This window comes from Triturus cristatus, chromosome 5_1 (assembly GCF_964204655.1).
Source record: "Triturus cristatus chromosome 5_1, aTriCri1.1, whole genome shotgun sequence".
Taxonomy (NCBI): domain Eukaryota; kingdom Metazoa; phylum Chordata; class Amphibia; order Caudata; family Salamandridae; genus Triturus; species Triturus cristatus.
In genome coordinates this window covers 855,863,578-855,876,901 of record NC_140587.1, presented here as the reverse complement: position 1 = coordinate 855,876,901, position 13,324 = coordinate 855,863,578, and the positions used below count along the sequence as shown (strand labels likewise).

The window sequence follows — 13,324 nt, the reverse complement described above, 5'->3', positions numbered from 1 at the left end:
GAGAAGTCACTCAAAATGTGCCCTAATTTTTCTTTCTGCAGCACTAATCATACTTTCTATGGCAAAATGAACCCCCTCGTTTTGTTCCTTTTTAAATTAAATGTTTTAAGAGTTACCACTTTATTCCAACCAAGATGGCTTCTGGTGTGCCATACGTTTGTCATAAGTAGGACTATTAGTACTCTAGTTGTTCTTTAGAACACTCTGGGAAGCTTCAGTAGAACACAAAGGAATCAACTGACAGTCTCTGCCCTTGTTGGATGTACATGTTTTACTGAGAATGTCAGACTTCATTCTCACATGACTGAGAAAGATAATTTGAATTTAAAGAAAATATGCTCTCAGTTTAGCTTAAAGATCACCTTCCTAACCTCTGTGGGAAAAGCATGAGAAAATAGTTTTCTCTCAAACATGATTCATGATATCACAGCAGAAGGCTTTTTCACATGGTGAAATCACCTTAGAACACACCACAATTCCTAAAATGAGTATGGTACCATCAATAAATGATTTATAATATAACTAAAGTCTTAAAACCTTCTATTAACTGCAATGCTTTTAATAAGGTGCTATCATGTAGGTTGGTCCCAAGATGGCTGCCAACACTTCTTGGATGAAGTGCTGACAGCCAATCAGATCTCACGATGAGATGTGTGGTTAGGCTCCGCCCAGATAGATATGTGATTTTACTGTTGATTTTCTCATGAACTACTGAACGGATTTACACCATTTAAGCAAAGTGCACGAGTCTGACCTGAGGACTACCTCTTTGTAGCTGCGTCAACAGGTCCTATGGGAAAATGCATGGGGAAAACGTGTTTTTCTCGGCCCTCGCTTGACGAATCACCATGAAATTTTCAGGATAGAAGCAGACCGGAGCTGGCCAAAAGTTTGGAAACTTTCGCGAAGATTCATCAATCGATGCCAACGTTATTCCAAATAGAATGTTGCAGGTTTGCTATGGAAAATAGGTCCTAACTATAACTACCTACTGGCGACTGCCAGTAGGTAATGTATATATATATATATGACTTGGCTATAACTTCGGCATCGTTTGACCAATCTTCATGAAATGTTCCCCAAAAACTGTCAAGAAGGGTTCTATTGTCATTGAAAGTTTTGGGGTGATCCGTGCAGTGGGGACGAAGAATTTTGGGCACGAAATAATGCTGCATTTTTAAAATTAATTTCCATAGGAACCTTTAGCCACACCTACAGCCTGAACTGCTGATCAGGCATACCCCAAATTTGGCATGAGGTAGATTTTTGTTCAAGCAAGTGCCTTTTGCTTATTTAGGGTAAATCCATTCAGTAGTTGTTGAGGAATTTCAGTTTAAAATTATAGTGATATATCTGGCAGTGGATATTTCGCAAAGGTTTTGCGATGAATCGCTAAACGCACGCGCCAACTCAAATGCTGTGATTGGCTTGATGCAACCTAAACAGAAGAAAGTTGTGACAACGCTATCTATTGGGAACAGGTCCAGGGGCTGAAAATGTGTGTGAAAGCCCACATAAGGGGTCAGGGTGGATATACTCTGGGCCCATGGTTGAGAAATGGGGATGTTAGTGACAGAAGTTGTGTCTGAAATAGATTTTTTTATTTTGTGTGATATTCGCGATGACGCCACAACCGCCAAATGCATCCCCTTCATGTATCATTGCGGGAACATCGCGACTATCAGTGTTGTCGCTAATATCGGCGGAAGTGTAAAAAAATATATCAGTGACCCATTAATTGATATAGAGATATTGAGATTCTGATAAATGTTTTTATAGAGTTATTTAGAGAGTGAGTTATCTACTGTGATGGTTAGAATAAATTATATAGTTATAATTTTTTAATGTGGTGGTGGCTATTGAATTCCTGCTTTAGTTTTCTGTTTTCGTGTTTTGTCCGGGGATCGCAATTAGGAACATCATCACAATCTCTGGAACCACTGCGAAATTATAAAATAGGTTTTAGAGTTGGTTTTTATAGAAACTCTCTAGAAAAACATGAGTTTAGAGAATACTGTAAGAAATCCCCAGTGTATGAAATACTGTAGTATGTGTGTATATATGCATTTCAAACTTTTAACCCCTTCCATGCTTGTGACGGAGCGGTTCCGTCATGCGCGTCGGTCGCGCTGTGCGGATGACGGAACCGCTCCGTCACGGCCCCGCCCGCGCACGAACCCTTCAGCACAGCGCGGTAATCCGCGCCATGTTGAAGGGGTTAAGGAAAAGGCCGATCATCATGGTTAACGACGTCATCGCGATGGCCCAAATTACAGCAAAAATGGAAAATAGGTCTGGAAGATGTTTTTTATAGAAACAGTATAAAAATATGAGTTTAAACATGCTTTGAAAAAAGTATGTATATAGTAATATGTGTAGAGAAATGTTCAAAATTGATTTTTTTACATAACATTCTTGGATGTTTGGTGGCCATTGAATGTCTGCTTCTGTTTTAAGCATTTACGACGCGTCCAGGAAAATCGCAATTACTGATGTCATTGCAATCTCCGGAGTGACTGCAGAAACGGAAAATAGGTTCTAGATATTGTGAGAAATGGGGGTCTCTACTTAGCAATGGTTTGCACCTTAGTCCAAGTAGGGACCCTTCCTTCTAGTCAGGATATGAGAGTCACACTTCTAAAATGACCCCTGCTTACCCCCTTGGTAGCTTGGCACAAGCAGTCAGGCTTACCTCAGTGGCAGTGTAAAGCATTTGCACATAACCAACAGTAATACAGGGAAAACACTGCAAAAGGACACCACCCCAGCTTAGAGATATGTCCAATGTTTTTATATATCCAAACCAAGACCAAAATGATATGAATTCAGCATGCAGTACTTAAAAAAATTAACTTTGCAAGATATTTTTGAAAATTGCGGAAATATCTTAAAAACACACTTCTTCTGAGTCTGTAGCTCTGTCCGGTCCTACAGCGATACTGAAAACAACAGAATCCAACAGTTCCATCGGACCAAGTCAGTGGGGGGTATCGGTAGACTCATAAACAGTACATTTTTGTTGTTGCAGCCGACACGTTGGTACCCTCAAGGCACGTGCAGGCAGTAGCTCGGTGACGGTCATCCATCAGCGTCTCTTTTCCTGTAACTGCTCTCTCTCTCTTGTGCCTTAGCGCGGGGACACACCGTTAGATGTAACCATGTGCTCTATAAATGTATAGACTAAACTAAACTAAACTCAGTGAGACCAGGACTACGATGCAGAGTGAGGTGGTGCTGGTTGCGGGGCTGGCAGGTCATGGTGCAAGCGACAGAGTGGGGTAAGTGGAGCTGGCATCGGTCAGCCTAGACTGCGGTGTGGGATGGGGCGGTGCGTCATGAGTCTTACGAGCAGTGCCCCTAGCCACAATTAGATCACGGATATCAAAGTCAGCAGGCAGCAATGGCATTGGTGAGACCAGGGCAGCAAAGTTAAGCGAGAAGTTGCGGAGTGTGGTCCAAACAGGTCACGTTGCAAGCAGGGGCTTGGGACGGTAGTGTCGGTTGTCATCGTTGGTGAGACCAGGGTTGCAGTGCGAGATGCGGCGGTGCCATCTGTGGTTCATTCAGGACACAGAGCCAGTGACAGAGTTGGTGACGGAATCAGTTGCTTTTCCCTTCTCTGTGGCAACTGAAACAATGTTTCCACAAGCAGTACCCAGAGGTTGGTGAAGTATTTGCAGTCCCTGAGACTTCAGAATAGGAGGCGAGCTCTACTTCAAGCCCTTGGAGATACTCAGCACAAGAAGAAAGTTCAGTCCAGTCCTTTCACTGCCCAAGGCAGAAGAGGCAACTGCAGGCCAACCCAACAAAGCAACAACAAAGCAAAGTGGCAGTACTTCTCCTGCAGCTCTTCCAGCTCTTCTTCCTGGCAGGTTCCCTGATTCCAATCAGTTCTAAAGTAAACTTTTATACTGAAAACTCCTTTGTACTCTCAGGCAGAGAGTGTCTGTTCTTAGTCCAAACCAGTTTGGTCCTCTCTGGACCAGCTTCCTAGCAGGAGGTGGAAACAGCATTGTCTAAAGCAGAGCAGGCCATTCAGCTGCAAGTAAAATCTCCTCCCACTACTCTAAATTCAGCCCAACCCTGACTCATCCAGGGAAGGCTGCACACACCTCAACCCACCCATTGGCTGTCTGAAGAGAATGCACATCACCAGCCCCTGTCACTCCAAAGCCAGACAGTCAATCCACAACCCCAGCACAGACACAAAGAATGGCTAAGCAATAAAATATCTACTTTCTAAAAGTGATATTTTCAAACACAGAACATAAACATCAACTTTACTAAAATATGCATTTTTACATTCTAAGTCCAGGCTAAACTCCATTTCCCCTATCTTGTCCCATTGAGAAGTTATGCTTATAAGATGGTATACGTAAAACTCCCATTGACAGATAGCCATTCCATTGTGAAAAATGAAATGAACTGTAATTCACTACCAGGACATGCCACACACACCTGTCCATGTCCTACTTATAACATACACAGCACCCTGCCCACCGAGGTACCGTGGGCCTACCTTTGGGGTGACATATGAAAGAAAAGGGAAGACTAGGGCCTGGCAAGTGCATGTACTTGCCAGGTTGACGTGGCTGTTACAAACTGCCAGAGTCTACTAAGAACGCCGTTACGCTATTCGAGAGGAATTGCCACGGCAAGAGACTCTGTAGATGGTTGAGTTGGACAATACAGTTTGATCTGAGAGCCCCCTGACTAATCTTATTGATTGATTCTGTGATTGATTGTCAAGAATTAAGGCCAACGTATCTTTCATTTAATATTTTTTCACCATTTTACACACTATATACAAGCAGAGTGACTGTTATACACTGGTCCTGATGAATGCCTAGAACTTAATTGTCACCAAGGCAGAAACATGTTGACCAACTTCTAGGGTATTTATTTTCAACCCTATATCATCTGTTTTTATTTAATATCCCATAGGATGGAAGAATAAAGTTGTTGCCCCTACGGAGATAGTTTTTAAGACACGTTCACAATTTCATTTTCTGTTTTTTTGCACTCTGCCCCTCATTGCCCCTTTGAGGTACTAATAATACTACGTGCTTTACACTCCCGCTCCTTCCCTCTAGGGGAAGTCGTAGCCCACAGGGGGTACCTTGCAGTTCCCCTGTGTTGGAGGAACCCAATGATGAAGCATGTCCCCCTCTGTGAGTGAGCGCTTTCGTCCATAACACTGTTGTGTCCCTCCCTTGTAGCACTTTCACTAGCGAACATTTTTCTGGTCCAATATATCCTATATTTAGTGTGAGTTATTTGTTACAAACTGTGCACAGACTCTGCAGTGGCAGGTCTGAGTTACCTTTACAGGGCTACTCCTGTGATTCAGGCCCACCAGTAGCATTTGATTTACAGGCCCTGGCACTCTCAGTGTGCTGTACCAGGGACTTACCAGTAAATCAAATAGGCCAATCATGGAAACATCAATCCATAGCACAATTTACAACAAGAGCACTTGAACTTTAACACTGAACAGCAGAGCGCAGAGACATTAAACCAGCAAAAACGGAGTCAAAACCAGGAGGTCCGAAAGCAAAAAGACAGGGGAAACATGCCCAAAGATGCCAGGTCTAATAGAGATGGTTGTTGCAGAAATACACTAGAAAAACATGAGTTTGAAGTGTACAGTAATAAACACCTATGGCCCGATTCACAAAGGTAAACTGAGACGAAAGTCTAACTTTACGACTTTCAGCATTCACAAAGGGCATTTACGAATAGTAAAGTTAGACTTTTGTTTCATTTTAACTGAAGTTTTGTCTTAAGTCTAACTGAGTGCAAACTTAAGTTAAACTGAGACTAAAGTCTAAACTTACTACTCAAAAATGCCCTTTGTGAATACCGAAAGTCATTAAGTTTTCACTTAATGGAAATGGCACAATCCTCACTGTTAATGATGTCATCATGACGCCCCGAATAACCATGAAAACGGGAAATAGGTCTAAAAGATGTTTTTTTGAGAAACGTAGTAGGAACATGTGACTTTCAACATGCTTTAAAAGAAGTATGTATATAGTAATATGTGTAGGCCAATGTTTAGAATGGATTTTTTTCATAATATTTTTGGATGTGTTGGTGGTCATTGAATGTCTGCTTTTGTTTTCTGTTTTCACGACAGGTTTGGAGGATTGGGACGTCATTGTGAATATACAAAATGTAAAGAACAAAAAACTAACGCTTATTAATCCACTGAAGAAATTTGTAAAAACCCCCTTATAGAGCCATTTTAGATAGAAACTACAATTTAAAAACCTTAAAAAGTCAATTAAAACTCATAGGTTACATAGACATTACAGATGGGAAATGGATTTTGAAAAACCTCAGAAATTCACTGAAAAAAACACAGGTTACAGGGGTTTTGCAGTTAGGCTGATATTTCACTCACACAAAACCAGAGAAATTTACCTGAGCTAACTATAACTCGCACCCCCTTAATGACCTGCTAGTGACCTCACATATTACATCACTCATGACAGGGTCAATGACATCACTCTTAGCATCACTGAATTCTCAAATTACAATGGTGATGACTTCACTGATGGCATCATCCACAGAATCTCTGATGTACCCACTCACACACCCATACTAGTACTTAAACACCCACTCTGATTCACAGGTCTACACACACATCTGCTCAGTCACCCATACAGCCACTCATACACCAGCTTGCTCACTAATACAGCCACTGGTATATCTACTCCTACACCCATACAGCCACTCGTACACTGTCAGTCCGTCCTAGAGCTACTCACGTACCTTACTCACTCACCTAGAGTCACTCACACAGCCATTTACTCACCTTACAGTTATACACATTCACTCACTTATTCATATAGATACTATTACATACTCATTCACCTATACAATCACTGACAGAAGCACACACTCACCTATACAGCTACTATTACAATCCCTCACTCACACATACAGTCACTCATATACTCCAACACTCACCTATACTGCCTTTCACATATCCAGTTACTTACCTATATACCACTGACATATTCATTCACTGACTGACACACTCATATACACACTCAGTCACCTATAAAGGTCTTCACTTACACACTCACTAACCCATACAGCCACTGACTCATCCACTCACTCATCCATGCAGGCAGTCATACCACCTCTCACCCAGCCACACTGATACTCATACACCCATACAGGTACTCAGACATCCAATCAATCACCCGTACAGCCACTCACGTACCCACTCACCAACCCATGCAGCCACTTGGACACCATCTGACAGACTGATACAGGCATTCTCAAAACCTAGTCACTCACCCATACATTCAATGAGACACCTAATCACTCACTTATACAGTCACGCACCCACTGAATTATCTATACAGGTACTCATACAGCTACTGATGATGCCATCAATGATGTCATTTCAGATGTCATCAGTGATGTCATCAGTGATGTCACTGATCATTTCATGTGTGATGTAATATGTGAGGTCATAAGCAGTGCATTGCTGGGGCGCGAGTCATAGTTAGTCAGCTAACAATAACTGCAGAATTTCTCTGGTTTTTGGAGTGAAATGCCACCCTAACTATAACATCCATGTAACCTTTGTTTTTTTCAGTGAATTTCTAAGGTCTTTTAAAATTCCATTTGCTAACTATAACATCCTTGTAACCTTTGTGTTTTTAGTGAATTTTTCTATGTTTTTTTTCAACTAGTAATCGATTTTGGAGAGTGGTGGAGAAAGTGGGTGGGGCCTCGGACCAGCTCTCAGGAATCTCACTGTGTAGGACATACAGGAGGTAACAGGAGGGCTCCTTGGCCCCCAAGGTCCCTCAGGAGTAAAGTGTACTTCATCCCCCCACCTGTAGTGCCCCACCGGCTGAGCCGCATTTACAGGCGTCCTTGAGAGCCAACTACCACTCCTGTTACTTCCAGTAAGTCCCACACAGCGGGTTTGCTGAGAGTTTGTTGGGTGCCATGCCACCTTTATTCATTACAGTGTAAACATGGCTCCTGGTGCACAACTAGTAAGGGGATGAGGTCTCCATGGCTCCAGAGGATCCTTGGGGGCCAACTACCCCTCCGGTTAACTCCAATAAGTCCCACACAGTGGGTTTGCTAATATTCGGTGTCCATGCCCCCTTTCTCCACCACTCTGCAACCGTACCTTCTGGTGCACTACTAGTTGGGGGATGAAGTTCCCTTGGCTCTTGAGGGTTATTGGGGGCCAACTACCCCTACTGCCAGCTCCAGTAACACCCATACAGCTAGATTGCTGAGAGGTTGTCAGAGGCCACGCCTCCTTTCTCTACCACTCTGCAAACGCGCCTCCTGATGCACTACTGGTTGGGGGAAGTAGTTCACTTTAGTCCTGAGGCCCTTAGGAGTAAAGTAAAATTCATCCCTCGGGCCTGGCCTTTTCCTTTTGAAAAACAATTTGAGTAAAGGAAGGGGGCACATGGACCCCCTTTCCCTGGGCCAATTTTGGCCATGGGGACCCCAACACCCAAGGCCTGCCCTTTATTATGCTTATTATTTTTCATGGGACAGGGGCTGTGCAGACTTCCCTCCTGAGGCCAATTTTGGCCCCATTCCTCGAGACCAGAGCCCCACACGCATAATATTTTTATATAGCCCTGGGGAGGTGACAGTGCCTGGGGCAGTCTGGGGGGCTGAAGACCCCTATGCTTTACTTTTCAATATAGCCCCAGGGAGGTGGCGGTCTCCAGGGCTGTGGGCAGTCAGCGGGGCCCACGCATTTCCTTTGTCTTCAGCCTCAGGGTGGTGTCGGTCACTGGGGCCACTGGGGGCACGTGCTGGAACCGCATCATTATTGTTAATTTCTCCCAGAACCTGGCCAACCTGGGGCCCAGACTTCATTTATTTTCATTTTTGGTGGGTGTTGCAGATCCAACGTGACTCCCACCAAAAATGTAAAAGAAAAAATTTGTTTTGGCCCTGAGGACTCGCTGTGGAACTCCCCGAGAGGCCTCAGGGTCAGGGTGTTCCTACCCTGCTGCCTATTTTTTTAAAAAACAACTTTTTCTTGTGACTTGGTTCAACTGAGTCACACGACGGCTGCCTACACTTCCTAGTTTCAAGTGTTGGCTGTCAATCAGATCTCAGGGACAAGACTAGGAAGGGTCGTGGATCCACCGTGGCCACAGTTGTATACCTGGGAAATCTTTACATTCAAACCGCTCTCAGGATGCTTGTTTGCGTTCCAAGGAGGACCTGGGTTGGCAGTTTGGGTTGGACTGTTCCCATGGGGAACAGGGTCACGACTCATTTGCATATGGGTGGTCCAAACTGGGGTGGCGTGGTGAGCAAAAGAATGAGGGATTAAACCCAGATCATTGTGACTGGGGCTGAATGTTTGCAGCATTCCGTCCATCATTTGTTCCTTATACAAGACTTAGATGGCATCTGCCAATTTGAGAACATTTCACCACTGAGGCAAACAACACTCTCACCAGCAGTGCTTGCCCAGCAGTGATTGACATATTTTTCATTAATTTGTTTAAGGTGATGTACCATCCCTGTGGCCCTGCTCTACCCCCCAAACTACCCACAGGCATTTCACCTCCTCAAACTACAGCACTATTTCATTAGGAGCTGCAATGCAGGCGCTGAAATGTCTGTCTGAAAAATAAGGGGCATGTTTACAATGGAAGTGACAGAGCAGGGCATTAGCCTTCTTGGCTTAACGACGCGTTCTGCCACTTCTGAAACGCAGGGCTACACCATATTTACATGGCTGGCGATAAATTTAGCTACCTGCCGCCAATGCAGACACATTTGCACCATAGTGCAAGGGTGTCTGCTTTGCAGGGGAAGATTGCAAGGTGTCCCTTCCTGCACATGAATAAACTTTAAACTTTAAATGGCATTATGTAACTTGTATTTGTGCTGCTCAATGCAGCACACATAGAAGTTGCAAAACATAATTTTTTTAAATGATTGTTTATGTGCAGGAAGGAACACTTTCCTGCACATAAACAATTAATGGTGTTTTGCTGTTTCCATGTTTGCTGCGCAATGCAGCACACATTGAAACAACAAAAACGAGGAGAAGTTAAACATTTCTTTTCGTTTCGCCATGGTAAGACCAGTGTTTTCCTGGTCTTAATTTTGGCGCTGCTGCATTTTTAACCCCTTGCATGCTTTGGACGGCCCTCGGCTGTCCGACATCATGGTGGGTGTGTGCAGAGGACGGCCAGGGGCTGTCCGAACACTGCCCGCTCATTAATTCTCCCACACCGCGGGGGAAATTGCACAGAGCGCAAGGGGTTAAGCCACCCTTGTAAATATGGGGCAGCATCAAAATCAGTGGGTGTTGCAGTGGAACGCCCACCACAACACCCATTGTCTTCCCCTTTCTCACTAAGTATAGAGTGAAAGGGTGCCTTTGTACAAGGCAAAGTTAAGTGGCTTAATGCTGCCTTGTAAATAAGGCAAAGCACCTTTTGCCACTACAACGTCTGAAAAAGTGACGCTGTGGTGGCGATTGGGGCTTGTAAATATGCCCCTAAATGCGGTACAAAGTCCTCCTACAGCATATGACAGAGGGGCAAGGTTTGATAATCTGAAACCTTAAAACAACTTTCTCCCCATTGTTGGTCCTGTTTATACCAGCAACCAAACAGTGTTGTATTTAAACCCCCCAGTTTCTTGGAAGCTGAAGATGAATTATATCAGACTGCGGGCCAACTGGAAATACAAAAGGGAGGACATCACCTGCCATTTTTGCAATTATAAATGTGAATCTCTGCCACATGTTTTATGTTGCTTTGCAAGGCTTGAAATTTGTTCCTGCCAAGTGGCAATAACAATATGTTTTAATTGCTCAGAAGCCCAATTAATTACAGATAACCTTGCAACTTCAAACAACCGAAAAATATTGAAATTCTATTGATTTAATTTTTTTTTTTCAATGTTGTAGCTGAATGTGTTATTTAAGCTCTTTTCTTAATTCCAAGGATGAATATTAAATGGTTTAAATTAACTATCAACAGAAGTTTTTGAGTTGAGTACGAAAATAGTTGTGCAATGACAGGTTGTGTACACTTTTTATTTTTCCTGCAATCTATGCTCAATGGATTCTGCAGAACTAACATTCTCCTCAGGCCTGAGACCTGGGGGCTTTACTGTGCTTAATTTACTAAATAATTATACACTGCTAGTAGTTTTTTTAATGGTTTCTGTCTTAGATTTCCCACTTGCTTTGTGTTTTCTTTTAGTGTAGATGCTTGTGATTCAGAATGAAATTCCTTTTAGCTAGTTCATCAGCATCATTTCAAATGAGAAGAAGCTTAATTTGCATGTGATGTCTTCACCACGAGCATGAAGGTGGCCCTTTGGCAAATTCTGCTTTAATGTGTTGGGTCGATTTGTGGAGATAGCACACATCACTTTCTCTACTCAAGTAAGAAAAAAACTTCTTAGGAAGGGCAGGAGAGATTGTCGGTTTTTGGCTCTGTGTTGGCAGACACCATTAGTGGCCAATAGTTACAGCAGGTAGGGCAAGAACAGTAAGTATACAACTATTACTGATGGGAGGATACGTTGCTGCTTAGCCTGATCAATATATTAATGGTGGTTGTATGGTCACGGTATCCTACAGTGATTGCAAGGGGGTGGACTGGAAGAGGTAAAGTATGTAAACTACCTGTTGTAGCAAAGAAGCTCAGGGAGGCAGAGAATAAAAAAGAGAATGAAGGAAATGGAAAAAGTAGTACAGTTGTATTGTGATGGGCCAGGTGCAGGGCTTAGCCTTGGTTGTCACTATGGGGCATATTATCAAGGCAGGCGATAAAATTATCGGCGCTTTAGCGGCAGAAAACTGCCGCTAAAACGGCGATAATGGGCTTGATATTATGCTCTATGGAATTCCAATTGAAACCCATGTTAAGTGTGAAGGACGTCTAACATGGGCTTCAATTGGAATTCCATAGAGCATATTATCAAGCCCATTATCGCCATTTTAGCGGCAGTTTTCTGCCGCTAAAGCGCCGATAATTTTATCGCCTGGCTTGATAATATGCCCCTATGTTGTTGGTGCTTTCTGTTTAACTAGCATTGAAGGAAAAAGACAAACCCCTTTATTAACATGATTGTTGTTAAAAGTAGGTAAATAATAAATATGGCTTTCCAGCATCAGTGGGTTAGACTGGAGTGGAGTCTGCGTCATCATCATCGCCCTGAGCCATGGAAGTCTGCATCTTTCCCATGGTTGTTTTCGGCTCTCCTGTAAGGAGAAAAGATAAAGAGGACACTGATTAGTACATAGTAGTACTCTCTATAAAAGGGAATTTTACTGGCAAACAAATCTACTGCCTGATTAACCAATCATTTTTCTCCCTTCACCTCCACAGTAAGAATAAAATAGGTCTGACACATTGTTTCCTACAAATGATATTGTTTCTCCACTAACTTCATAAAGTTAGGCTTTTTGGCCTCTCAAAAAGCTATGGGGAAGGTCAGTCTCCATTTGTCTACTGAACCTTAGAGAGACTATGGGACCGATTCACAGAACTAATCTGAGACAAAATCCTAAACATTTTACTTTTGGTATTCACAGTAATAGTAAAGTTAGGATTTTGTCTTAAGTTAGGATTCTGTCTTAAGTTAGATTTTTGTGTTAAGTTAAACTGAGGTTAAACTTAAGTTTGTCTTAAGTTTTGGTCATAAGACAAAATCCTAACTTAAGACAAATTCAGAATTTAAGACAAAATTCTAACTTTACTACCACTAAATGCCTTCTGTGAATACCAAAAGTAGTAAGTTTAGGATTGTGTCTCAGATAAGTTCTGTGAATCGGCCCCGGAGACTGTACTATTGAGTAAAAGAGGAATGGAAGAATGGCAGCACCTGGGATATTAGACTATTTTTCAGACATCCTGTTACAGCAGCCTAAGCATGCCTAGCTTGATGTGTAATTGAATTGAATTGAAGGGGCACTTATAAAGCGCATGGCTACCCTAGAGCATCCCAGCGCTAACAGAATCTGCACAGTTTGATTCACTTGACGTCCATTCCACTCTCGTCCCAATTCTCCCCTCCTCCAGTCCTACATCCTCCCTGCCAGGCTGATATACTCCACTACTCTCATGATCACAAGCACTCCCTGGAGTCTACACACTGTAATGTATTTTATGCCCATTTCTTAGATGCAAAGACAGTGGATGCAGGTATAGCCTAGAAATTCATTGAAAAAGCACTAGTGTTTAAAAAACAAAACACCACTGAATTTAGGTGATTCTGTGACTGTAACGTGTACCGCACAATTAGGGTTTACTACATTTGCCACTCAATTTTCAAAATGTGA

General features: G+C 42.8%; 1 protein-coding gene across 1 annotated transcript in view; it reads right to left on the bottom strand.

The window, feature by feature from the left end:
• Positions 1 to 12,161: 12,161 nt before the first annotated feature.
• Positions 12,162 to 13,324, bottom strand: part of LOC146831551 (uncharacterized) — a 116,831-nt gene continuing 115,668 nt past the window's right edge. Inside the window, exon 4 of the mRNA XM_085603940.1 lies at positions 12,162 to 12,244. Coding sequence (XP_085460066.1) covers positions 12,162 to 12,244 — 83 coding nt within the window. The remainder of the gene's footprint in view (positions 12,245 to 13,324) is intronic.